Consider the following 27,276-nt stretch of genomic DNA (forward strand, 5'->3'; position numbering starts at 1 on the left):
ATACACAGAATTTCTTAGCTATAACAATTGAGGAAATGTGAAATTGGAGCTTGGCTCTTGATCATTGAGAACTGGCCATTATCATTAAGCAGCGAGTGGGGGTTGAGGGCAGGCAGACATCTGTTCTCTCTGAGAACATGCAGTGCATACTAATCACAAACCCCAGAGCAGAGCATCCTGGCCTCAGCCTGGGCAGCCTGCACAGCCTAGCCAGTTGAGTCTGACCAGAGCACAGCAGCAGAGAAGGTCAGCACCAAAGGGCCCAGTGCCTGGTGACTCTGCCTCTTATCAGCTGGATGAAGATCAAAACAGGTCACTTCCAGGGTCACTACCCATCTTTCTCCTGCAGACTCAGCATCCCAGGGACAAGGTTCAGTCCGAAGGGCACACAGCAAACCTTGTGTTTTTCATACCTGAGATTGCTAGCCTTCTGTATCCATCTGGCTGTCAAACCCAGCTCCGGACCCTTGTCATTCATTTACTAATTATGTGTAGAATAAAAGGCAAGTTCAAGGCAAAAATCCTTTTTCTATGATGCTCAAAAACCTAATATGGAAGGGTACAAAGATTGAAAAGTCATTCTTAAGTACAAGATGTGTGTGCCTCAGAGGGGGTGTGATCAGTGGGCTCGCTTGTTTGCACTGGTGGTAGTCACAGAACTACTGAAGAATGAGCAGCTGTCAGCAGGGAAGGCAAAAAATGGTGAGCACATGGCAGTGCATTAAGACAGTGTTAGATGTATAAACCATACTAAGTGTCCACTACCATGAGAAATGGACATAGATAAAAAAGGTCATGAAAGGAAAGGAAAGCCATGAGAGCTAGAAAGGCAACTCCAGGCTATGCTCCAAGCCTCCCTGCTGAAGAACTGCCCAGGAAACTACAACCTCTCCTGACCTCTCTTCTCTCTGACTTTTCATAATGCTTCTGCTTGTATCTTGCCCTTTAAGCTCTAAATGGCAGATACTCAACAAATGCCTGCTGAATAATGAATTAATAAACATGTCCTCTGTTAAATCCCATACAGTATAAGCCAGGGAAACGGATGAGTTATGCTCTAAATCAACCTTAGGCTCCTCAGAGTAATCATCTTTGTTCACTGATATTTGAAAAGCAACCAAGTATACTCTACAACTGGTACAAAGTAACCTTACACATCAAGGACATCTTAATGTTGGTCTGCCATATTGTGACTTCATATCCCTTATCCATCTACCTACAGCTTTGACCTGATGAGTCTCCATGAAGCACCATCAAAGGCTGCTGCACTGGTAGAAGACACCTTACCTTCATTCTCCAAGTTGAACAGGTAGGAAGCAGTAGACAAGAAATTTAAAATTCAGATTATTCAGCTTTAAGTTATGATGAGCCTACCATTCTGAACCAATGGATGCTATCCAAAGGAAACCAGAGCAATTGTCAAGCATCAGTCATATAGACAAGCAGAAAGCCAACTCCATTCTAGAAGTCCAGAAGAAGAGTGCATCAGAGCTGGAGTTTTACAGATGTGCTGATTTTAGGGACCTTTGAGGTTGTGAAAACATGTACAGCCGTACTTTCTTCTAAGAGTAAGTGCTCATCAGATCTTCACAGGGAATTCGAGGAAAGGAAGCCAGTGCACAGCATCTCTAAAGTCCTGAGAGGTGAGCTCCCTATGCTGACTGGGAAAGGGAGGAAATTGGGCGTTAAGTAGCACTAGAGAGCACTGGCAATATAGGTCTGAACAAACGGAACAAAGGAAGCAATAATTCACTCCCTCTGTAGTCCTCTCCAAACACTCGTTCAACACTGATTCTAGTGGGTCTGCTCTTTATTTCAAGAATAGAGTTGTTCCTTGGACTTTTTCCCTGAAACCTCTGTGGAACTAAGGAAATGAGCAAAATAACACCTATACTGTTGATCTCTCCAAACAGGAAATCACCTTGCAAAGGGCAGTCCATCTCCTGCCTCCCTGTGGTAGCTTCATTATTGTTCATATGCTGTAACCAGATATCTTTCAAAGGGCAACTTCAAGAAAGGTCTTGCTTTGGTTTACAGCTTAAGAAACTCAGTCTACCACAGCAGGGAAGGCACAGGGCAGGCAGCTCCACATGGCAGGCATATGCACCTGGATCGTCTTCCCACATCATGACAGAACAAGAAGCAGAACAGACAGGAAGTGGATCTGGGCTATAAAACACCAAGACCTGAGCTCAGTTGGCAGAAGCCTCAATCCCAGAAAGATGATGTTTGATGCTCTCGACAGACTTCTTTTTGAAGTGGGTTGTGATTAATTCAAAGACTCATAACTGGTCAGAGGGCTGGGTGGTATAAATAACTCCTAACTTGTCAGAGGGCTGGGAGGTATAAATAATTCTGAGTGTTTGGCTATAGACGGCTCATCCATTCCAACCTCCTACCATGCCAAGCTCAGAAGTCTTCATGAAAGAGGATGGAGAATGGAAGACGGCCAGCAGACAGGAAGAAGAGCCAAGAGATGTTGGCTTCTCTACATGATGTGGGTGTTGCAGCCATCTCCCCACGGCAGCTGTGGTTACCTCCAAAAGTTCTGCACAAGACAAAGCCAGTCAAAATTCAAGCACAAACAGGTGAAAGGGCTCCAGGCTCCATCCCTGTGAGAGGGGCTCTTGGCAGTTGATTAGCGCTGAGGGAGGAAATGTCTCTCTGTTTTAGAGATGTGACCTATGGTAGGATGCACATGATCCACTGGATGGCCACTCACCTACATGTTTGTGGGTAGCAAAAACTACTCAAATTATTAGTAATAACGACATAACAAAAAAGACATGAAGTTGAGAGGAAGGTAAAATGGAAGTTACTAGAGAGATGGACCAGTAGTGGTAGATAGAAATGACCAATAAACACTGAATAAATATATGAAACTTTCCAAAAAATTTAAAATGTATTAAAAAATAAAACCCTCAGCTGGATATGGTTGGTGCAAAGGCAGATGAATCTCTGTGAGTTTGAAGCCAGCCTGGTCTGCATACCGAGTTCCAGAATGTCACTTTAAGACCTTGTCTCAAAACAGAACAAAACCTACAACAAAACAAATAAACCTCAAGCCTTAACCAAGTTCCTCCAAGGAGGCTCCACCTCTTAAAGGTCCTACAATCCTACAACCTTGGTAAACACCACCCCAGCGAGGGCTCATGTGTTCAAACACGTGAATGTATAAGGCCCACTTCTCTGTATAAGCAATTACGAGTTTGTGTCATCGTGTATAGACATAAAAAATCTCTTACCTTAGCCTTCTCACCTGAGAATGGGGGTGGTAGAGTAGCTTCCTAGAAGACTACTTCAGACAGTGAAGATTTTGTACATTATGACGAACACATGCATAATGTAAGCAAAGCAAAGCCTAACTAGGTATTGGGTAAATATGGTATCATATTATTATTATTATTATTATTATTATTATTATTATTCACAGCATATGCATACAAACATTAATAGTACATTGACTTTCTCATTAAGTATCACCAGTAATCTGCATCGAGTCTCTGAAACAGCTCTTACTACGTAGCAATATATAGTATATAGTGTCACTATATATTACCGAGTACATTCCTATGCACATTTTCACAGGTCATTTCTCTGGTGCCATAGCCTTCAAGCATTCATTTTCATCTCTCGAATGCTATTATTTAATGCATTATTCTGATCTATCTTCCTCTCATATATTTAGACTTCCTGATGTCAGAGTCAAGGGCAGAGCGAGGCGCTGAAATACAGAGATGTAGCAGAGAGAAGGTTCTAGCTGTTGGGCATTGAGCTGCCAGTCCAAACCAGCTGCTTACTCCCTGCCTCTTACAGGACAGAAAACAGAGAAGAGGCCTCCGCAGACCTCTGAGGAAGAGTAGAAGAAACAAACATTGAATATGCCTGCCTCTCTGTTCACTTTTATTATTGTTTTTGTTGTGGTGGTGGTTGTTAATTATTAATTGATTTGAGACAGGGTCTCTCTAGGTATCCCTGGCTGTCCTGGAACTCATCATGTAGACCAGGCTGGTCTCAAACTCACAGAGATCTGCCTGCCTCTGCCTCTCAAGTGCTGGGATTAAAGGTAAGCACTACCATCTCTTGCTCTGTTTACTTTTTTAAAAATCTATTTAAAAACGACAAAACAAAAACAAAAACGGATTTGGTGGTGCAGCTTGTCATCCCAACTACTTGAGAGGTTAGAGTGGAAAATCAAAAGTTCAAGGCCGGTCTGGGCTTGTGTGGGTTTAAGACCAGCCTGTACAACTTTTGAGAGTTAAAATAGGAAAAGGGAGGAGATATGGCTCAGTAGTAAAGCGCTAGCTCTTGGCCCAGAGTTCAATCCCTAATCCTTGGGTGGAAAACAAAAGCCCTTTGAGACAGAATACAGCTGGAGCCAGAGAAGAAAGCAGGAAGTAAGGTAAACAGTGAGCGAGCTGGCGCTCAGCAAGGCCAGGGTGGGGACAAGGAGCTACCACAGGAAGGGGCGGTGCTCCAGGTCAGCCCTTCCCACAGGCTGCCCGCCTGCTCTGCGCGGCCCCGACCCCTACTCGTAGCCGCGCGCGCCTGGGCTGCGCGAGCACGTGAGCCGCTAGCTGTCAATCACGTGCAGCTGAGCTTGGAGAGGCGGGAGTGGCGACAGCAGCGGCGGCGGTGGTGGTGGCGGTGGTGATGGGACCCCAGCGAGAGATCTGCGGCTAGGTCGGCTGCACTTGCTCCACGGGTCGGGGATTGGAGGGACAGGTAAAGCAGCGGGAGGGCTGAGGGTTGTTCTGGGTCTTCCTCTCCACCTCATTCTCCTCCAGTTCTCTTTCCTCCCGCCCTCCTCACAAACAAACCTCTATCAATCAATTTCTCTCCCTCCTACCCACTCCCCCCACCCCAGATTCCCCTCTTCCTCCCTCCTTATTAACACACACACACACACACACACACACACACACACACACACACACATTAAAATACACAAAACGTGGCAATTTGAAGCAACCAACTTCATGCTTTGGGGGATTGTGGTCTATGTTATGTAAGAATTTAGGTGTTGTACAGCTAAAAACTTAAAGAGTTTCCTTCCTGTAAGACCAAAAAAGTTGTATTTTCAGTAAGGAACAGATAGATTTAGAGTTTACAAGGCTTCTTAGATTTCTCTTCCAGGCTGATTTGACTCGTTCTCTACCGGAATCACCACCACTGGTCCTCCCCAGTCCTTAGCCATGTCTAAAGATGTTTTGGTAAGATCTTAGAACCTACTTCGTTTTGTTATTGGGTAGGGACACGAGGGTGGAGGTCAGACCAAGGCTGGTGACCTCACAAACCAGCTGTAGTTGGAACAGCTAGTGTAGACTTAATTGGTTCCTGGCTCTGTGGCGCCAATGTTTTCAGGACCTTGGAGAGCTCCCAGGACTCCAGACAGACCAGTGCTTTGGTAGAGGACCAAACCATCAGTTTCTTCAAACACAACAAGGAAAGGAAAGGACACTGCTGACAGGGAGAGACAAAGACAGAAACCAGGGGAGGCAAAGAGGGAAATCTAGGAGACAGAAGAAGGTAGTGAGGTAGTAGCTATTAACTGGCTTGATTTGTTTTGTTAATTCAATACCTAGACTCTAATGTTGGCTTGTATACCACCCAAACTTCAGGAGCAAGGAAATGGATCTGGAAGACAGTACAGATATTTATTCTTCGTTGTAGACTGACTATAGAAATATTGAAGGCAGTTTATTATGTCTTTTCTAGGCTCACCTATCTCCCCTCCTAACCTTTGCTTTCTCCTACAAATGCAACGGGTATCTGATCAACAGGATTTTTAGTGGCCTTTTAGATGATCTGGCCGTCTGGTGTTTGTTTGTTTGTTTTATTTCACAAGACTGGAGTAATGCAGGAAAGCAATAGCTCAGTAGCTAGCAGAGGTCTCTTAATTGAATTTTGCACAGGCACCTGCTTCTCTTGAGCAGCTGGAAAATAAACTGATCATGATAGGAAGAGAACGGATGTGGAAGTTAAACTAAACACAATGAGTAAATTGTCCAAAGAGATTTGCTGAGGGTGTGATACATGTAAGCTTCTCAGAAGACACCGGATTGGAAAGCTCATTTGTTTTGCAGAGCGGTTATGATATGTCTAGGAAACCAGATATCATCCTTCACATGGAATGTGTGTGATATGAACAGAGCAGTCAAGTTAGTGTTGTCAACTTCCTGGGAAAACAATGCTATCAAGATAAAGCAGCACCTATATGGTGTGCAAGGGCTCACAAAACCCTCGGGTTTATGTTACTACAGTCATGCCAAAAATTATCATGAAAAGCCATTAGAAAGTTTTAAAACATAAGTTAGACTTTTGAGTTTGCTTTTGTTTGCTTTTTTTCCTTTGGTTTTGTTCTTTGTTTTTATTTGAAGAAAATCCAACACTGCTCTTTCACAAGAAGATCTTGGTCAATGGTTTTGTAAGTGGCTTTTAAATTTTTTATTTGGCTCTGGGCCATATCTACAGAGTTATTATTCTGTTTTCTTAAATAGAATTGAAGAATGAGCTTCTAAAAGAAAGATCAAAGAATAAACAGGCAGAGTTCAAGGAGAACTTTGAAGGTAAGAGTCAGCTTTTGTTATCTGTGAATGCAGATAAGGAAGAGCTTAAAAGGAGAAGAATGCTTATTTTGGTTTTGAACTTTGCATGCCATATTAATATATGTATATGGATGGATAAATTAGATAGATGATTGATAGATAGATGATAGATAGATAGATAGATAGATAGATAGATAGATAGATAGATAGATAGATGACAGGTAGAAAATAAAAAGAAAGATGATAGATTGATAACAGATGAGATGATACATATATGATACAGATAAACAAATAATGTGTAGATGGATAAAAGATAACAGATTACATGGATGGGTAGAAAAATTAGTAGAGGATAATCAATAGATAGAAAAATGCCAGATAGATGTAAAAATATGTGGATAAGTTGAGATGGATAGTCAACACTTGGAAGATTCAGGCAGCTGATAATGAGTAAATTAACTATATCCTATTATTCCTATTTTCTAAATTATAAAAGTGACTGCACTGCATGCACTGGCGAGTATAAAAAGACCTCATTACACAAAACTGCCATCTCTCTGATTATTCAAAATATCTCTGTTGGTAGAAAATATCCATTGGTAGAAGCACAATTCAAGTTTTATGATCATGATATAATTCAAAAATGCTCAGTTTCAAAGTGGCAAGGCTCTTAGCAGGCTTTCATGCTTTCCTGTGTGCACTGTGAATCTCATAGAGCCTTTTAAGGGATGTGACCTTTTGGGTTTGGTTCTGGATAAATGGTCTCAATGGACTGTGTCTATACCTTGTGCCTTGCAGCACCAGCCCTGTGGAAAGTGATTCTAATGGTAATGTCACTCTCATTAGCTCAGAATTATTTTGAGGGAGAGAAACAGTATGAAAAATTGAGAGTTATTTCAAAGTGAATAAAGAGAACAGGGCCTGGCCCTGACTCACACATAGAGCCATGGGAAAACACTCATCCAGTATGTGCCTGCATTTGCTGCTTCCTTTCTCTCAAGGAGACCATGAAGATAAATAGTGTTGTGTCTGTGATATCCTCAGAGCTGCAGGAGGCATAAAGACATTTCTATTTCCATGACTGTGAGCACTTTTAAAATAAAATAAAAATAACTGCATATGTTATCCCAAAATTAAAATTCTCAGCAACTGATACCATGGTACATTGATCCATGTACTCGCAGCATTGCCCATGGGGATCTGTCTAGCCAAGATGTGTGCTCTCACCTACTGCAAATGTTGTACATGAAGGCTATTTTATTAAGGACCAGTGATAGGAAGAAGAAAGCTGTGAAAAGTCCTCATTTTTCAGTATCTACAAGGTCCCTCAGGGAAAATACAAACAAATCCCTCTTCACAGGTGAGCAAATAGACCCACACAGATGGCATGCTGTCTGGATTCTGTCAGGATTCTAGACTGGATGTATAGCTAGTTGGTAGAATGTTTGCCTCCCATGCACAAGGCCCTGGTCTGATACCAGCCCTACACAAACCAGGCATGATGGTGCGTACCAGCACTCCTGATATAGAGGCAAGAGATCAGAAGTTCAGGGCTAGTCTCATGCACACAGACAGCTAATTCCATGCTATCCTGGACTAGAGATCTTGCTGCCCCCTCACCCCAAAAGATAATACAGGAGCCTCACTTGAATATTTACAAGTTATATACCAATAGTATGTCATTTAATATAATTCTAGAAAGCTCCATTATTGCTTCTATGCCTTCTACTTCCTGCATATTAAAGCTTTCTCTAAATAATGTAGGCCCCCCCTTAGGTCTACCCCTTAATAACCATAAATAACATTGATGCAGCTGTTTTGTGGCTGCAATATATATTAATTACAGGGTAACAAAGTCTTATTCAATAAGGGAGTTCTGATTCAAGTTCACAGGCCTTTGCCCACCTTTGTGTTCCTGTCTCCATCCTAGTTAGTTGCATATCATTTTAGTAATTGACCAGCTTTAAAATTGCTTTGTGCATGACTTCATGCATCCTTTGTCTAACAACAAGGATGTCAGTCAACAGATTCCAAATAATTATAACATTCATTGTATGGAGACAGCTAGTTTTCTGACTTACTAACTTCTTTGAATTATATAGCTCTGATGAAGTTCTTAGACCCCATACCCTCAATCTGCTATGGTATATTTTAAAACTCACTTACAAAGTGATCATTGTCTTCCAGACATCAGTCCTAACTTGCATCTGGAAGGAGGTATGTGAATCTTCTCAGACACCTCCTCCCATCCAGGTGCTACTATTGAAGGCAACATGCATGACCCTGAAGTGGGGTGTTTAAGAAAGCAATCTACAAACACCCAACCTGTTTAATGCAAGTAGATAGCCTAGGGAGCAGCTTACACTCACCTTAAGCTAAACTTCATACACACTGCAATTAAGGACATGTCTGTGACTGACAGTCCGTGAGGAGGTAGAAATCAATAAGCTCAGTTGTATACCCAACAAAAAGTAAACATCTCATTCTGAAGTTGTGTAGCCAAAAACTCCTAGAAAAACACACCTGGAAGACATAAACCTTAGTCCACTACAACCTTCTTACTGGGAGGATAATGAAACCACAGCCCTGAGAAGTTAATAAGCTTGCGAGTGAGGTCGTGACCAGAAACAAGTGCCTGAGTCCATTCTCTGCTCTATGTGGCTAACATGACACAGGCCAGGCTCTTCTTGTTCATGCCTTGTGCCCTTGGAAGATGAAGTAAGAGTCAGCAAGATTTCTCCTTGGGAACGAACACATCAACATCACTAACTGTCCAGTTTAAAGAGGAACGCCAGCTCAGGGTCACAGTGTTCACTTCAGGGCACCCTGTCCTTCTGCCCTTTGTTCTTCCTCTCATATTGGATTTTTGTTCTGTTTTGTTATTAGCAAAGTTTAATGAAAGGGTATCACAAAGTATGCTGGAAGTGAGCTGGGTAGAGAATGAATACAGTGAGTTTCAGGGACCTGCTCAGCAGAGCTGAGTCTTACGACTGGGAAGTCCAGCAACCAAGTAAAGTAGTTCCTCTTGTTGCTATAAAGGGCATTTTCATTCCTCCTGTATCCTGTATCTTTCTTCATGTTGAAGACTCTGATGCGCTGCAGATTTGTAGATTATATAAACCATCTAGGTGAGCTGATTCTGACTACACAAGCCTCTGATTCAGACCAAGCTCTGCATATTGTAGTAACTGTCATCTTTTGTCTCCTCCCTGACTCACAGTGTAACCTTTACCAAGATGATTTTTCTATACCTCAGTTTCCTCAATGACAAAGCAGAGTTAGTAATACCAACCCAATTTCCAGTTGACTAAAAAAAAAGTTTTATTAGAATGTCTTCAAAGAAGGCAACTCTAAAATTATCCTACTTGTGTGTCACTGGTAATAGGCTCTTACTAATCATTTTCATTGTATAAGCATTACATAGAAGGTACTGGAGAGGTCATCCTAGCACTTAAGATATGAGTTAGGTACCAATCTTTTGATCCCTCAGGCTTTGCTGCAAACAGACAAAATGCTTTCTAAAGCCTCAGTGAGTTATGAAGTCAAACCCCTCTGAATGTCTAAAAGTTCTCTTTTGAAATGTTTACCTTTCTTTACCTCTCCTGACATGTTCTTCAGAACATTTTTTTCTTAGAGTTAGTTGTTCTTGAACCAAAATATTGCATAGGGGTCAAATGTAATACTGGCCAGCATATAGAAAGATGAGGCAAGTGGACAGGATTCCCTCTGCTGTGCCATCCTTCTGACACCAAGAGTAAACTTTCTCAAATTTGATTATATTTTCTAACCAAACCCATCTGTGGCCAGAGTATTTATGCAGGGATGCTCTTATGAGTTTGCTTTGTTCCCATTGGACTAGTCTCACTTTCACCATTACCTGTCTGTATTGGTTACTTTATGAGTTGCTGGGATAAGACACTGACAAAAGCAGCCTATGCAAGTAAGAGCTTATTTTGGCTCACTGCTCTGGGGAATAGCCTAACATGGCAGCAGGAACTTGAGGCATCTGGACACATTACATCCATGTTCAGGAAGGAGAGATAAATGCCAGTGTTCAGCCCATTATTCTGTTCAGGCCATGGATTAGTACTACCAGCCTTTACAGAAATTCTTCCCACCTCAATGATCTGAATCTAGAAGACCCTTCACAGGTATTTTTTGGAGTTTGTTCCCTTGGTGATTCTACATTCTTTGAAGTTGGCAATCAAGATAACCATCACATTGTCCAAACAAACTAAGTAATCACAAAGAAATCTGACAGAACTATAGGGAACAGTTTTGTCCTGTGGACATTACTAGCTGGTTCCTGGATAAGCAAGTAGAACATTTAATGCCTCTTTCTTGGCCTAGATTATAGCACAGTCTAAGACTTTCCTAGAGAAATATCTTTCTAGTGAGAAAATAATCTACAAGAAACTGAAAAATACCAAATATTTCCCACTTCTAGCTAAATACCTATCTGCTTATACAGAGATCAGAAAAGTCAAAAACATAGAATTGAGAAGCCCCTCACTCACTAAACCTATGAGCCCCTCAGTAATTCCTTACTAAAAAGAATAAACAGAAACATTGGGCTTAGTGGTTAAGAGCACTGGCTGCTCTTCTAGAGGACTTCAGTTCAAGTCACAGCACCCACACGGTGGCTCATGACTACCTATAGCTCCAGCTCCAGGAGATAACACCTCTCTGCCCTTAGCTGGTACCAGGCATTCGAACATTTAAGAGCAGAAAAAACACCCAAACACATTAAATAAAGTTTATTTTAAAAACAACATAAATTATTAATCAAATCCTTTTAAACTTCTCTCTCCAAGAGTAACAATTGGAACAATCAATCTTAAATTTCCATCTTGCAAAGGTAGTTCCCTACGCAGCTCAGTTTTATTTACTTTTCTTACGTCTTATTTATACTAGACACTTGGAAGGAAATAGGAGAAAAGGGTGGTCTGTTGTCTGCATTAAATTTTCACACCCACACAGACATATCTACAAATAACCATGAAATGCATGAGGCTAAAACAAGTGAGGTGTAAGTTAATGGTGCAGTCACTTATGGTTAATAAACCATATAAGTTGCTCCCCGGCTCTCTAACGAAGTTTCCATATGACTTAGCAATTAGTTAACATCAGATGTTACATGAGCTCTGGAAAGTGCTAAGAGGAATGCCGTATACATTCTGGAAAGGAATGTGGTTAAAACTCCAGGATGAACAGAGACAGATTCTGTCCATGGCCAGTGAGTGCCCACAAATGTCTTACATTAAAGGTCTGGTGTCATAGCTCCTTTATTGCCACTTCTTATGTGCCTTGGGCTCATATTTTATATAATTTAAGTGACTGAGGCTGGTGTATCTCCTTTGTTTGGGGAGAGCCAATTCTAGCCATTGCACACTGGAGGTGCTTTTACTCAACAGAAGAGAAGGGCAGATGTTAAGGTAAGTGAATCTTTGAAGGTGCTTCTTCACTGAAAAAAGAGAATTGTTTGAATAGGTTGGCCTGGAATTACTCTTGCATTTAATATGCCTTTTGAGCCTGAGGTCCAAGAACTAACCCCATGGGACTGATCGATGTGGATGCTCCCTTTCCAGCTAGGAAGATGACTTCCTGCAGCAACACCTGTGGGTCCAGGCAAGCCCAGGCTGACACTGAGGGTGGGTACCAGCGGCGCTATGGAGTTCGGTCCTACCTGCATCAGTTTTATGAGGACTGCACTGCCTCTATCTGGGAGTATGAGGATGATTTCCAGATCCAGAGATCGCCTAACAGGTGGAGCTCAGTATTCTGGAAGGTAAGGAACCAGCAATTGAAAAATATATATATAGGATGTGGAAAATACCAGAGCTACAGAGAACTGAGATTGTGTGCCTCAATATCAGTGACATTAAATGCATTACTACTCCCTTGGAAAGGAGATTATAAGTTTGGGGTCAAAGAAAGCCTCTAAATGCAACATTATTACTTGATAAGCTGGTTAAACAGGAGTAGGTTCAAAGGTCAGGTAATTAGTAGTCTTGCTGGGCTTTAACTTGCCAGTTCAGTGATTAACTGTGAAGGACTCAGAAGCAGAGCACTGGGTTCCTTTAGCCTCCCTTACAGTCTGAATAGCTATCTGTTGTAGTTTAAATGTGTAAAGTCCCCCACTGGCACCTGTGTTTGAACATTTGGTTCCCAGCCTCTGGCTGGTTTGGGAGATGGCAAAAATGTTTAGGAGATGGAGACCAGCTGGACTAAGTGGGTCCCTGGAGACTGGGACTTGAGATATCCTGGCTTCCTATCTGCCCTGTGCTTCCTGATTGAGCAAATGGAGCAAGCCCCTGCCACTACAGTCAGGAGCCAAGCCTTCCTTCCCCAGCCATGGTGAATTATATTCCCCTGGGTCCCACGGTAACCCCCACTCCTTCATTCGCTTCTTCCAAGTGTCTTATCACAGTGAGGAGAGAAGGAACTAACTTGGTATCAGTTAACCCCTTGTAACAATAACTAGAAAGAAACGATGGTGTTGAGCAAACACTGATTCTGAAACACGGCCCTGAAGTCCTAACACCAGCTCTGTCATCACCATATAGGGGATCTCTGAGTCTCTCTGAGGTGCCTCATTAGGAAATGCATGCGGTGTCTCTAAGAGATACTTAGCACTGACTCCATCTGTATAATGATTGGGCTGAAGTGCTAGAAATGATAAACAGGAAATAAAGGATTCCCTACCCCAGGGCCCCAAAGCAGTTAGTCCCAAGCATCCATAGTCAGGAAGAAGAGAGAGATTAGGGCTGGTGTGCCCACATAAAGTCCCTAACAACATGTCAAGTGGCAACAGCCACACACATAAGAAGAAGGTTGTGTAGATGGGCACAGAGGTACAGTAAGAGGAGGAAGATGAGGAAGATTGAGTTGCAGGGATGGAGAAAGGTAAGCAGAAGACATGGAAACACAGCAAGGCGGGTGGAGCAGACCAGAACGTTCTCAGGCTCAGAGTCATCCAGCACTGGGAACACAGCAATCCCAAAATCCATGGAAGAGGGAAGATGTCCAGTCTGGAAGCAAGAGTTAGAATGGGGAACACAACAAATTCAGGAAAATAAGAGCACATATGGTGTCTATGAAGTCTCATAGACAATAGTGAAGACATAGGCTTTTATCTCAAGAAACAGGGAAATCCATCTGAAGAAGTCAGAGTAACTCGTATTTTCATTGTCTTTCTGGCTACTGAGCAGAAAATAACCATTGGAGGGCAAACACAGCTAGGTAAGTTCAGAAACAGTTAAAGTACCAAGGCAAGAGACAGTGTAAGGTCAGATTAGGAAGGTGTCAATGATGGCTTGGAACAGTCCAGCATAGCAGCAAGTGCAATGGCCAGGCTGTCAAAATGCGCTAATGAAAAGAAGCCGTCAAGCAAGGCCTCAGACCTCGGCCTGAGCGTTGTGTCCTGGATGGCACAGCGATTGCTTAGATGAAGATTTCTAGCAGAGGCACGGGACGGTGGAAACTCAGTGTGACTTTGGCTCACTGAAGAGAACTATTACACCAATATAGATAGACCTCTAGTGGCCATATCAACTTATTATCCCAGCTCATGAGTTTGAGGTCACTCACAGAATGTACAGAAGGTCCCAGTCAGGACAGTCTGGGCAAAGACAATGGACACAGAGAGAAAAGGGTACTGGAATGTGCCAGTGCTTAAGAAAAGGAGAGAATTTCAGGGAAGGACAGTGAAAAGATTCACCCTCAGAGCATACCTGGGGTCTCCTCCATCTCCAAGATTCTGTGCTTATTCTGAAAGAGCACGCCATTTTTACCCAGATATTGACATAAACCAAAATGCACTATTAATACAGTGTAGCAAGAGGCAGTTCTACCTAGTGAGTATGAGTGTAGATTCCCATCTCAGGCCATATGAATGCAAACCCATGCTCTGTGTTTTAGTTCTGTCACTTTGGGTAGTGTCACTTCACTTCCCAGGTAAATAATGTGAGACTCACAGTGTTTAGAAAGTGCTTAAGACAATGGCTACTGTACCTTCAATAAGATATGGGTGTGTTAGCATCCATTGCTTCATGCCAATTAGAATACTAAGTTCTGAAGTGGAAATGAACTAGAAATCTAGTGAATTACATACTGGATAACATAGTTGTTAGTGTGGATGACTCGAGCCTTGTGTTAATTCAAAATCATTCTGTTGTCACAGAATCTGTATTAGAGTTAGACAAGTCAGAATTCTTGTTCTGTAGAAATCTCAGCTCAGATGAATCCTTATTGGCCTGGATCAGTAAGTGCATAGTTAAGCCAAGTATACCTTGTACAGGCGATTGCCTCCCTCCTCTCTGAGGTCTTTCCCTCCACTCTCTCCTTCCTTCTCACCTCCCCTCCTCCTCCCTCCTTTCTTTCTCTCCGTGTGTGTGTGTGTGTGTGTGTGTGTGTGTGTGTGTGTGTGTGTGTGTGTGTACAGCTGAGTGGAATGAGTGGAATGTGTTTATCTTGCCATTATCTTTAAATGTCATTGACATAAGTAATACTTAAGCACTTGTGTACATCCAAAGCACTGGCTGTGTGACTTGGCAGACTGCAAATCCATTAATAACATACAACTGTGAATTGAAAACAAAGAACTCACAGTAAATGACCAGCTCCGTTTAATATTAATATTAAAATTTTAATATTTTATATTTTTCATTTCTATGTTACACGTGTAAAGACCAAATCTTTGTTTCCTGTTGTGTTAGGCCTGTGTTAGAGAAACATAGACTGAAGTTTCTTTGAGGCTGCCTTCACATAGACGCCTAACACCAGCCAACATAGCCTAAGGAGTCTGTCTTGGTGACATTAGCTCTACCCGTGACAGAAGCTGGCCATTCTGGGGAACTTCCAAAACAGGCTGAGTGGAAGTGTTCTCCTGAAGAACTTTGTAATAATACAGAAAAGGCTTCCATTGCACACATGGCCCAGTCAGACCTTCTTTAATGTTTTTCCTTGGTTTTTCAAATCGCAGCAATAGGGGTTCAAGTTGCTTGCAACCTCTTTCCCTCTACTGTGGAATTGCAAGAGTGCAGCCACTCTGTCCCTTGGGGCTGTGCTCACAGTGCCTTGTTAGCTAGCATTCCACCTTTGAACTCCTGAGACGTGAGCAGACCGGACAGGCTTAAGGAAAACAGAAAGTGCAGTCCCATGGTCTTGGGTTTGAATCCATACTCTGCCCTCCCAGCTTGTCTATATATGGCACCTATCTCTGTGCTCTCCTTTCACTCCACAAAAGCTTACTTGTCTACCACACATCCAAAGCACTGCTGTGTGGTTTGGGAGCTGCAAACTCATTAAACGCTGTTACAACTATAGATTGAAAATAAAGAACCCACAGTAAATGATGAACTCCATTAGGACTTTAATGTTTTCCCCCTTTTATCTTACACATGTAATGTCTAGAACCTCGACCACCTGGTAAGTGCAATAGACTAACAGAATCCATTTTTCCCTCTGAATAAGATATAGCAATTTACAGTTCAGTGGAGGAAGTAATATAGACACAGGTTATTAGAATGCAGTTCCTATCAAACTGTTCCTATCAAAGTGGTTACGGTACATATTGGGAACACAGAGTTTGGAAAACAGGAGAAAGTGTTTATCTGATGCAGTCTGGAGAAGTTGCTCCCAGTGGAGACTCCTTGAACATCTGCAGGAGCAGGGTACCATGGTAAAAAGAAGGGCCTTGCAAATGTGGAGAAGTGGAAGAGGATAGCAGATAGCAGGGACCCAGACAGAGTAAGCAGTGGAGCAAGGGTGGTTTGAAGGTTTGCAGAGAAGGTCAGAGTGAGTTGGAAATGCATTCAGAGGCTCACAGAAGGCTTTGGATGCAGTAGGAATTTCTCCAAAGCCTCATAGTGTACAGAGTATGATGGGGGGAAAAGATAGTATTTAGATTTAAGGAGTATCTCACAAACTGGAATGAATACATATTTTTAATGTATATGATAATCTTTGTGACTCAGAAACTTTAATAATTAGGAGAAAACAGTTTTCAGGCATCATAGGACTAAGATCAGATGTCAAGGTCAGGAGTGACCACAAGAAGTGGAAGCTAAAATAATTATTGAATTTGGAAGCTATTACATTTGTCTGTGTGCTAGAGGAGACAATTTCTGTGAAGTACAAGGCCTGATGGGTAAGTTCATTACTCTGGTGAAGGGTAATGCATACTAGGTGGAGTCAAGCCTGAAGAAAGCAGCTAAACCAGTTTTGCATCATGCTTCACTTGGTAGAGCTCAGAATCGGAGGGCGGGGGTTGGGGAATTAGGGAGAGGTTGGAGGGGGGAGGTATCAATGAGCAAGACCCTGCTGCTGTCATGGGCAGGGGCAGAGACCTTCCACTACTCAGAGCTCAGGGCTTACAGAGAAAGCTACAGCAGTCCTCAGAGAAAGAAAAGGATCAAAATCCAATTCTTACTCCCCATGAGCTTTGAATGATCTCAATCCCAGACGGCTCCTTCAAACCCAGCTCCATCCAGCCTTCTCCCCTACACTCCATGCCTAGCTGCTTCTGGCCTCCAGTAGTCATTATTGCCTCCTTTGTGCCAAAGCAGCTGTGCTACAGAGGCTGGCTGCTGGCTCTGCCTTCCAGCTTGGCACACACTGTGAATTCAGACTTCACCAGCACATTGGGAAACAAGGAAGGAAATGTTGGTCGAAATAACAGCAATTTTTTGGCTGATTTCTGGAACCCAAGGTTGCCTCTCTAGCCAACTCTCCCTTGCCACAGCAGAGGATGGGTTTCACGAATGCTCTGCAGAGCTCAGGTAGGCATGGGGAGTCACATCCTAGACTCTGGCCTTGATGCTGCTGTGGAAGTTCACCAACACCCAGTGAGGTCCTTCAAACTCACTGCCAAGACTGGTCCCACCCCATAACCTGAGGATGCTCATGGGACCTGAATGGAACCTCTCCAGAAGCATTCTAGCCTCCCACACACATGACACTGAGTAAAACTTCAGTGCTCTCTTAGACCCCCAAATGACCCTTGTGGGGTTGTGCTTTTTTTACTGATTTTTCTCTTAGACCTAAGACTGCCTGCTTCAACTCACAACTATGTTTGGATATTGTTCACATGTTGCCTGATAGACTCATTCCCAGTTTTAATTCCTTCCAATATTCCAACATGATATTGGCATCAGTCTATACAGTCCACCTACCCTCCCCTTGGTGGTTGTATGGGAATATAAGAAGCAGTTTCATCATGATTCATTCACTATTCCTTCATGCCTATGGTGGCAAACTGTTTCCTGATGTCTTAACATGTTTGTAGTTCCCCTCTGGGTCACACTGTTTAGGGGTTACAAGACATTTGCATTGATTGCAGATAGCCAATGATGATTGTCTCCGCTTCCCTCCTCTGATACCCTAATAGGTATGAGGTAGGAAGGAGCCTCTGCCTGGCCAAAGATCAGAACTTCCACCATGGATGCTCCAATAGTGTAAGCTGTTAGCATGAGGTACTTATAGAACAGAACTTCCTCCATATGGAAGTCATATTTAGCAGTTAGCTTGTGAGTGATAGTCTAAGAGTAAATTTTGTCTTGTGTGCTGCTCAGCTAAGAAGGCCATGCTGAGGTCACCGGGGTCCACTTTCAGTAGGCTGGAGGCTGGAATTTGCCAGTCAAGAATGACTTCAGAGTCAGGATTCAGTATGAACTCTGAAGAGGAGAGGCAGAAAAGGCAAGTCTCCTGCCTCCTAAGCTCTGCAGGAACTGTAAAACTAAGACTGACACAGCTCTATCCCACCCCGTGTCTGAGCTTCAGTATCTGAGGAAGGAGGTAATTTAGTGTCATGGGAAGCTAGTCACCATGGATATTTAAGTTAATTTAGTTTATGCTTTCAGAATTTTCCAATGTGAGTCATTTTTGAAGAGTTATAAATAATGGCTAGTCTCTGAAGGTGAATTACTTACCATCATTTTTAGCAATACAAAATATGATTTTGCAATCCAATTTTTCCCCTGTCGCTTGCATCTTACCCAGAATAGCTTCTCTGCTTGTATATAGTCTCACAATGACATATTTTGGGGTTTTTTTTAGTTTCTTAATTGTATCATATTAAAGGAAATGTGTCCATCTATGGTGAATAAAACTCTTTAGACATTAAAATAAATAGGCAGGAAATATGCAAAATAGTAATTGGCAGAGTATTGTGGGCATAAGAAAACCAGGGCTCACGTTGATCCAAATTATATTAACTACAGAAGCCTGGAATGCATTTCTTCAACCCCATAGGCTACAGCTTCTGACATTGGCTATGAAAATTTCTATTTCTTAAGCAGCTATATTAAATACACTGCATCTAGCATGGTGCCTGGGCCACACTGATGCTAAACACCCAATCAATTCACCGCCTCCCTTAAATTCCAAGATTAAGTAGGACTATATATTTGCTTATTTTTCTAACCTTGTTACTCAAACTTAAAGCAATTAGGAATGGGAAGAAATAAAAAAAGACATTTAAAAAATTGAAAGTTAATCCTTATTCCAATGTTAACTACTCTTTATTCCAAATGCTAAGTAACTGTTTTAATGCTGTTAACCAAAGGGTTTTTTTTCCACATCATAATAGCTGCTCATCAGAGTTTGTTACTAGCCAATGTCATAATGTAGATATTACAGTCATTTGTCATTCTATAAGTAAAAAAAATGGTGATACCAACATTCAAATAACTTTGCTTCTATGATTCCAGTACAAGCTGCGGGATGACAGCCCAAGGGGCGTCTACCTACCCCTCATGTGTGGGCTCACATCACTGCATGGCACATCTAGAATGACTGTAAATGGAAAAGAGAGAATGCCAACAGTATCATAAGGGTTCTCTAAAGGGCAGAACTGATAGAATGAATGTGTGTGTGTGTGTGTGTGTGTGTGTGTGTGTGTGTGTGTGTGTGTGTGTGTGTGGAGAGAGAGAGAGAGAGAGAGAGAGAGAGAGAGAGAGAGAGAGAGAGGGAGAGGGGGAGAGAGGCTTACAAGCTATAATTGGGATAGTCCAAGCATGGCCATCTCCTAACCAACAGGCTAATTCAGTAGTTCTTCAGTCCATGAGGCTGGGTGCCTCAGTAGTCTGAATCTGGTGCTGGAGTCCCCAGAGGATTCCTAGAGAACTGCTGATGTTCAGTCTACATTGGAATCCCAAATAGACTCCAATAACAGTGAATGAATGCCTCAGCAGTAGGATGCATGAACTTGCCAGCAAGAGTGAGAGCAACCAGGCAACAAAGGGAGTGCTTCCTCTGTCCACATCTGTTCATGTGCACCGACTCCAGGAGGTCTGTGGGTCCTCCCACCTCAAATGATCCATCCCAACAAGAGCTCCTGACAGGCTTGCCCAGATGTTGGAGTTTCAGTTGATTCCAGCTGTAGTTGGGTTGACAACCAAGATTAGCTGTCACATCCACTGACCGACCACCCTTCCTCTGCATCCTGAAGCCATTGTGAGCAAGCCATGTCTTTGTGCTTTCACAGCCATGGAGTTGACCCAGACATGCCTTCCCCACTATGCTAAACCATATCCCCTTGAGCCCAAACAAATCCTTCCTCTCATGAGTTTCTTTAGCCAGGCATTTGGTTACATAAGTGAGCCTAACACAGCGGTGCTGCATTTAAGGAGATCCTGACTTGAGACATTTATCTTCCTTGTGTGCTCTAACATGTTGGCGTCTGAACAAATCCCATTCACTTAGCTACATGTGGAAAGAAACAGAGCACTGGTCCAGGGTCATCTGTGTGGTTTCCAGGCCCTGTCTCTATGATGGGTCTAGTTTTAGCCAGTGACTGACCCTCTGCAGACCCCACATCTTTAACTGGTGGCTATGGAGCCTTCCTGGCTTATTTTCAGAAGGCATCAACATCTGTGAGGATTGTCAGGGTTCTCAAGCCTCAGACACCAGGACCACATCTGTCTGCCAAGGGTGCTAGGTTTGTTACACATTGCGATGAAGATAATGACCTCACAGGAGCATAGAATGAGGGAGTAAGAAAGAATGAATTATAGGATGTAGCTTTGGTTAGGGGATTCTGGGAGAGACTAAAGGAACAACCAGAAAGAAGATTACAATAAGACGACAGCCATGGTAAAAGAAAAAAGAAAAAAAGGAGTAACAGATCGGCCTATTGGCCAGAAAGAGAAGCCTACAGGGTGACCCTGTTTTGTAAAAGCTATGACCAGATCATGAAACACCTTGGTCTTGTCTTCTTCCTGCATGGCCACAGGTTGAGCTTGTCTGCATTGACACTCTATGAGATGTGTTGTGCTGACATAGCACACTGTAAGATGGCCGCCTCTGATTGAGATTGAGGCCAGCTCTGGGCATCAGGGAAGTTTCTCTCTTCCTCAACACCAAGTGAGGCATGTGAACAAAGGCAGGTTCCTTCAGCTTGTACAAGTAGTAGTAGGAAACTATAGGGGTTGGTCTGGTGCTGCTTGTATTCAAACGCTAAATTCTCTACCCCAAGATCTGGTTGCTCCAGCAGTCTAGATTAGATATAAGATTAAGTCAGTTTTCATGCAGATCGAAGGTGGCTAGTTATACCCTGCATTCTGGAGAAATGGGCACTGTGGCTGAGGGGAAGCAGAAGGGTTCAGCTGCTCACTTTCTCCTGCCTCTATCCTTGTCTCTCTCTAGGTCGGACTCATCTCAGGCACTGTCTTTGTGGTTCTCGGACTAACTGTCCTGGCAGTGGGCTTTCTTGTGCCCCCCAAAATCGAAGCTTTTGGTGAAGCCGATTTCATGGTGGTGGACACACATGCTGTGCAGTACAACGGCGCCCTGGACACATGCAAGCTAGTCGGGGCTGTGCTCTTCTGCATTGGGGGCACATCCATGGCAGGGTGCCTACTGATGTCTGTGTTTGCCAAGAGCTATTCCAAAGAAGAAAAGTTCCTTCAACAGAAGTTTAAAGAGAGAATTGCAGACATTAAAGCCCATACCCAACCCATCACTAAAACTCCAGGCCCTGGGGACACCAAGATCCCTGTCACTTTGTCCAGAGTTCAGAATGTGCAGCCTCTAACAGCCACCTGAAATATTTGCCACCTCAGGCCTCCCATCTCTGATTCACACACATCATCATTAAAAAAGGTAGCCAGTCAGTTTTTGAGGTAACATGCATTTGGCAGTGACCTATCCCTAGAGTTGTGTGGGGCTGGACAAGGTGTCATGCAGGCTTACGTGCAATTCAGGTGACAGTGGATGTTATTTGTCAGTTCATGCCCACTTCTAGTGGGTTCCGCCAGCCCTTCATGAACTAGTCTCTCTGGTGTATCAATGTTGTGTTATTTTCTGTTACTTGAAAGCACTGAGTAGTATAGACCAGCCTACCAGTCATCAACGTGATCCACTTCATTCTCTAATAATAGGTTTTTCTGGTCCTTCCGTGTGGTGCTGTCTTCCATGCCTATCTCTGTGTATGATATCATCATTACATGTTCCTAGAATCTCTGTCTCCTGCTTTTCATCCAGATGTTAGAGTTTTAACTCTATCTTAGCATAAAAGTCCTAAAAGTGAACAAGAATTTATCATTGTTCCATGTAAATCATTTTGTTTCCTCCAGATGTTGTTCCTTTTCACTTAAGTAAAATTGCCAATTTTGGAATCTTGGTAAAAGCAACATCAACAATGATACTGGGAGTATATATTCAAGCAGCAATTGAAAACAGTTAAATAATGGAAAACTTGAGTTCCTACCATTAACTTTGCCATGTGAAAAAAATTTGTTCCCAGGGCCTCAGTTTCCCCTCCTGTGTATGAGAATTTAAGAACTTTCCCTGTTCAAGTATCCAAATTTATTTTCATGTCACTGAGTCTCCTGAGGATCTTGTGATGGTCTCCTGTTGGGGTATCCTCAGAACTGGACTCCTGGTTTCCTCTGCATATTTTACAGTATTTACCAGAAATAGCCAACCAAGCAGGCTGGATGATGCCCATGTGTTCCTATAGAGACTTGCTATTCTCAAATAAGAAGCCCCAGGTTGACATTAGCCTTAAAAAGCATTTTAATCCTCAAATAGGAAAAACTGAGCACCAGATCCCATTGTCCCCAGATCCCTTTGTCCCTTACATTTTCATTTCATCTGCAAATGTAGATTAGGCAGAGGAAAGAGAAAACTCTGACTTTGGTATTCTCTCAACTGTGTTCCTTAGAGTTTTGACTTTGTATGTATACATAGTCTTCATTTCAACGGTAAATAACACGTGCGAATGGACCGGACCAGAACTGCACTGTCATCCCTCCAGTGTGTCTCTTTTCTCTCCCAACATGTAACTTTCCATTCCGAGACTGAATAAGCTCTGATGTTTCCCTGACTAAATGGAAGAGTAAATGAAGCAATTAGTGGTCTTTTTGCGTGGTGTTTATTTTGCACCCTCCAGCATAACACACAAGGCAATCAGCATCCTCAGTGGGGATCATCCACTAGGTTGTGGAGAAGCTGCTCTGGTTTCCTTTCCTTCCTTACCTTCCTATAGAAGTACCACTTTAATTTTACTCTCTGAAGCCTTACACAAGGTCCCAAACATGATTCTGAGCGCCTTTCAGATGCTTGCTTCCGTCTTGAAGGGTCATTCTTGTCATGCTTGTCATTCTACCAATGAACCCTGGAGAATGAGGCCTGACTTTTTATTAGGATCTGGAATAAAAACTAATAGTTGATGGAGCTTGAAAATGTACAGACTTGACTGTAAAAGAAGCCTGCCTCTTAGATAAAGAGCTTTGTGGGGAAAGCCAGAGTTGACAGAATAGAAGGAAACAGCCACCTCCCGCCCCCTGCCTCTGCTCACCCCAGCTCTGTAGTAGTGGGTACCTATGAGCACCCCCACAGCCTACCTGGCAGACATTGAACAACATAGAGGAAAGACTGGAGCCAGTGGCAGCAGGGAGAATGACAGTGGCTGTAGGGATCCTGACAGTGGGTAGGGATGTGCACTCCATCCTGTCAGGGGAACAAATCAACAAATAGAATTGTCTTATAGCTAGTCATGACTGTAGGACTACATTGTGGAGAGGGTGGTCCAGAAGCCATGGTTATGTTGAATTTACACTGCATCTTCCCTCTGACACACGCTTCAGAAACTATATGGTACTTCCAGGCATCTTCAGCTATAGAGGGGGGTGGGAATGAGCGGCTGAAATTATGTCAAGAGCCTTGGAAATGAGGTCTAACCTGGATATTACATGAGATGACATCTTGGGGTTGACAGAGGCTTAGAGCATGTGGCTATCTGGGCAGAATTCCTTGGGTTAGCAATGATCTACCAACTAAGACATCCCCATTGCTTGGGATCTCCCTGCTTCACCACAGCAAACTAACACCCTATGGCAGTTCTACATGGTTAGAAAACTCATCTCATATAATGAGAAAAGTTTGCTTTTCTAGCCTTCCCATTCATTGGACAAGATTCCCTAGACAAATAACCTCAGGCCCCAAGAGACAGTTTGTTCACTGAACCATGTCACCCCCTTTTTGGTCCTTTTCTTCAAGAAGATATTTTCATATGCTCTTAATGTTTCTAGTTTGTCTATGTCATCTATTAAATGAAGATTCCTCCCTCCCCCAAGTTTAACAAATGCTAGAGAGGTTCTAACATCATTGACAGTGTGTCTGTGCACATGATACCTCTATCCATAGCTTTGGCATCCAGAAGCTATGTAAACAGCTTCTCTCTACATTAGTCATCCTGGCCTACTGAGGCCTGGCCCAACTCCTCTCCTGTTTCATTCTGGCGCATGCTCTAGAACCCTACCTTTGAATCACACTCAGCACTTTCCCCTTTCCAGATATGGCTCACTCACAATGCATATTTTCCAAGGAATAATACGTTCCCCGTCTCTGGTAAGAGAGCTCATTACTTAAAGCAGCACCACTTAAGGCAATAATACTAAGAGCTAGGAAGAAGCACCTTTGACGGGTTCTATGTGCATTCATTCATTTAATTCTCCCACCATTCGTGAGCTCATGAATTCATATACCTATTTTATAAGGGAAGAAATGGGCAAAGAGAAGGGAATTCAAACAAGGACAACCTGCAAGTGACTGAGATGTCTCACACCTACTCATGTGTTGGAACACTTGGTCCCCAGCTAGTGGCACTGTTTTGGAAAGATGGGAATCTTTGGGAAGTGAAATCTCACTGGAAGAAGTCACCAGGGTCCAAGCCTGAAGGTTTTAAAGCCAGGCCACACTTCCTGTCTTCTCTGCTCTGTAACTGTAGACACGATATGACCAGATGTCTCATTATGACATTTAGTTTTAATGTTAACTTGCTATAAATTAGAATTACTAAGGAGCCTCAACTGAAGAACTTACCTGGTTGTCTTAATTGACTAGGGAAAACCCACCCCAACTGTAGGTGACACCTCTGGTAACAGTCCAGAAAGGGGTACGGCAGAATGAGCAGTACTTGACTGTTGTTCAGTTGACCTTGAAGCAGCATAGATTCACCCCGCTGCTGCTGCTGCTGCTGCTGCTGTAGATACTGATCCTTCCCTGATATCAGGACTAGTGTTTTCACATTCCCATCAGGGAGGAAGAAATAATGGCTCTCCAGGAATCTCCCAGTTTTCAGAGAAAGATTGTGACTGCCAAAGCAGCCAGCCTTGTGAACCAAGCAACTACTGGGTTTGGGTTGTCAAGTCTCTCCATGAGAGACAGCAAAGTGACTCTGCCAAAGCATTCAGCCTTGGGAACCCAGCAACTACAGGCTCTCAGTGATGTCAATATTTTAATATTAGTTGACTTCATACATTCATATATGTATGTATGTATGTATTCACCTCATTGGTTCTGTTCCTCTAGAGAACCATGACTAATACACTTATGTCTTGTTACCATTCCTTCCTTGCCATGATAGACTATATCCATTCTTAAACCATACATCAAAATAAACTCTTCTGTCCCTCAGTTGCTTCTTGTCAGGTATTTGGACACAGCAATTAAATAAGTAACCAGTTCGGTGGCAGAAAGAATATAAGTTCAAACAGACCAGCTCCTCACTGGGTCTGTACTTGGGCAGACAGGCTCTTTTGCTTCTAGAATTGCTTTTTGTCTTCACTCTCATTTCCCTGCCATTGGTCTCTGCCTGTCTTCCTGTCTCTCTCAATCACACATGTACACACCCACACACATCCTAGCTCATACTAATGTTTCCTTAATAAGGAAACAGTGACTTCTTGGCACCATTATTCTGCCCATTAAACTAGACTATTAGCTGCCTGGGTACCAAGTTCATATCTTAATGAACAGAGAGGTTCTCCAAAGTAAATACATAAAAGTTTTGTGGGACCATTTAGTCTATATTATGATTGTTTGTATAGTCATTTAAAACAATGACTGAGTTTTTTTTTGTTAAAAGCCTAGCATTTCCCTTGTACTACAGGATGTAAAAAGTCTCTCTTTCTCTCCTTCCCTCTCCCTCATTACCTACATTAAAAAGCCTCTCTCTCTCTCTCTCTCTCTCTCTCTCTCTCTCTCTCTCTCTCTCTGTGTGTGTGTGTGTGTGTGTGTGTGTGTGTGTGTGCATGTGTGCACATATGTGTGTGTATGTGTCTGTATGTGCAACAAAACAGCAGCACAACTGCTCAAGTCAAGATCTAAAAGAAAGCAAACTGGATAAAGTAGGAGCCAGGTCTTTAGAGCAAAAGAGGATCTGTTGCCACAGTGTCGTCCTGTGCACACAAATCCAGCTACCTAAGACTGGTGCTCTTTGAACTCCCAAAAGCAAATACCCAACATGCAGAGGCAAGCATGAAGAAGACAAGGGATGAGAGTAGAAATATGGAATCCTGGAAACAAGCTCTCCGCACCACACTGGGATAGGGGAGGCCCAGGCTGCCTACGGTGCCATTATTATATCCAAAACCCAGTTATACTTTCCTTCCCAATAAGAGACACAGCAAAAGGTAGACCTGCCAGTCAAGAGATGAGGGAGTGAGCTCCAGGGTAATAAGAGGGTGTGGGAGCTACAGATGGGTGTTATCTTCAGATAGGAAAACATACTAGGATCTTCAGACATCTGAAGGAACATAGTGCCCAAGATCAGAAAGGAGGAAGAAATGCCACAGGAATCAGGACTTCAGAAATCTCAGAAGAACTCAAAAGAACATATGCAATGAGCAGAATAAAACAGAGTACTATCAAAAGGAATATGAAGTGGTTTAAAATTAGTAAAAGAATAAATTGAAAGGACTTCCTAGAAAGCAAAATACCCTCACTAAAGCCAATAAAAAATGAGATAAAAGATAAAAACATGTATAGAGATAGTCATATATGTAGACAGACAGATACCCAACAAAGCAGAAAATAATAAAGAAAAATAGAGAATAAATTACTGATAAACAACCAAAAGAAAAAATTAAGGCTATGATCCCTACTAGATGTACTCAGTGAACATTAGGTTCCATGGCCTTCTTTTTTCAACTCAAACACATTACTTGTGGAATTTCTGATACAAAATATAAACAGAATTCAAAAAGCTTCCAGACAAAGCGACAAGCTAGCTACAGAGTGATCAAAATCATACTGGAAAAATAGAAAGTATAATGTTATGTAACAGATATAAGGTAGTCATGTAATAGCTATAACAGATAGAAGGTAGTCTATAGAAAACAGCTAGTATTTTAAGTGAGAAAAAAGTAAAAGAAAAGCAGTCAAAACTGTAGGGGGAAATGTTTAAATAAGTGGTAGCAAGAGATGGCGGTCCAAATAGTAA

At 42.6% G+C, this 27,276-nt stretch overlaps 1 protein-coding gene across 2 annotated transcripts; it reads left to right on the plus strand.

Moving 5' to 3' along the window:
* The first annotated feature begins 4,596 nt into the window (after positions 1-4,596).
* On the plus strand, positions 4,597-22,909 carry Nrsn1 (neurensin 1). Of its 2 annotated transcripts, none has more exon segments than NM_001106109.2 (4): positions 4,597-4,725; positions 6,501-6,569; positions 12,137-12,336; positions 21,195-22,176. In NM_001106109.2, coding segments are annotated over 2 exon segments (591 nt in total). In that variant the 5' UTR covers positions 4,597-4,725; positions 6,501-6,569; positions 12,137-12,144; the 3' UTR covers positions 21,594-22,176.
* Positions 22,910-27,276: the final 4,367 nt, after the last annotated feature.

The sequence above is a fragment of the Rattus norvegicus genome, chromosome 17, assembly GCF_036323735.1.
Source record: "Rattus norvegicus strain BN/NHsdMcwi chromosome 17, GRCr8, whole genome shotgun sequence".
In the NCBI taxonomy this organism is placed as follows: Eukaryota; Metazoa; Chordata; class Mammalia; order Rodentia; family Muridae; genus Rattus; species Rattus norvegicus.

Excerpts from the sequence above, each read along its gene's own strand:
- Nrsn1 (XM_039095508.2), top strand. The coding sequence starts at position 12,145 with ATGACTTCCTGCAGCAACACCTGTGGGTCCAGGCAAGCCCAGGCTGAC. Across the intron at positions 12,337-21,194 it reads GGAGCTCAGTATTCTGGAAG|GTCGGACTCATCTCAGGCAC; the intron begins GTAAGGAACCAG and ends GTCTCTCTCTAG.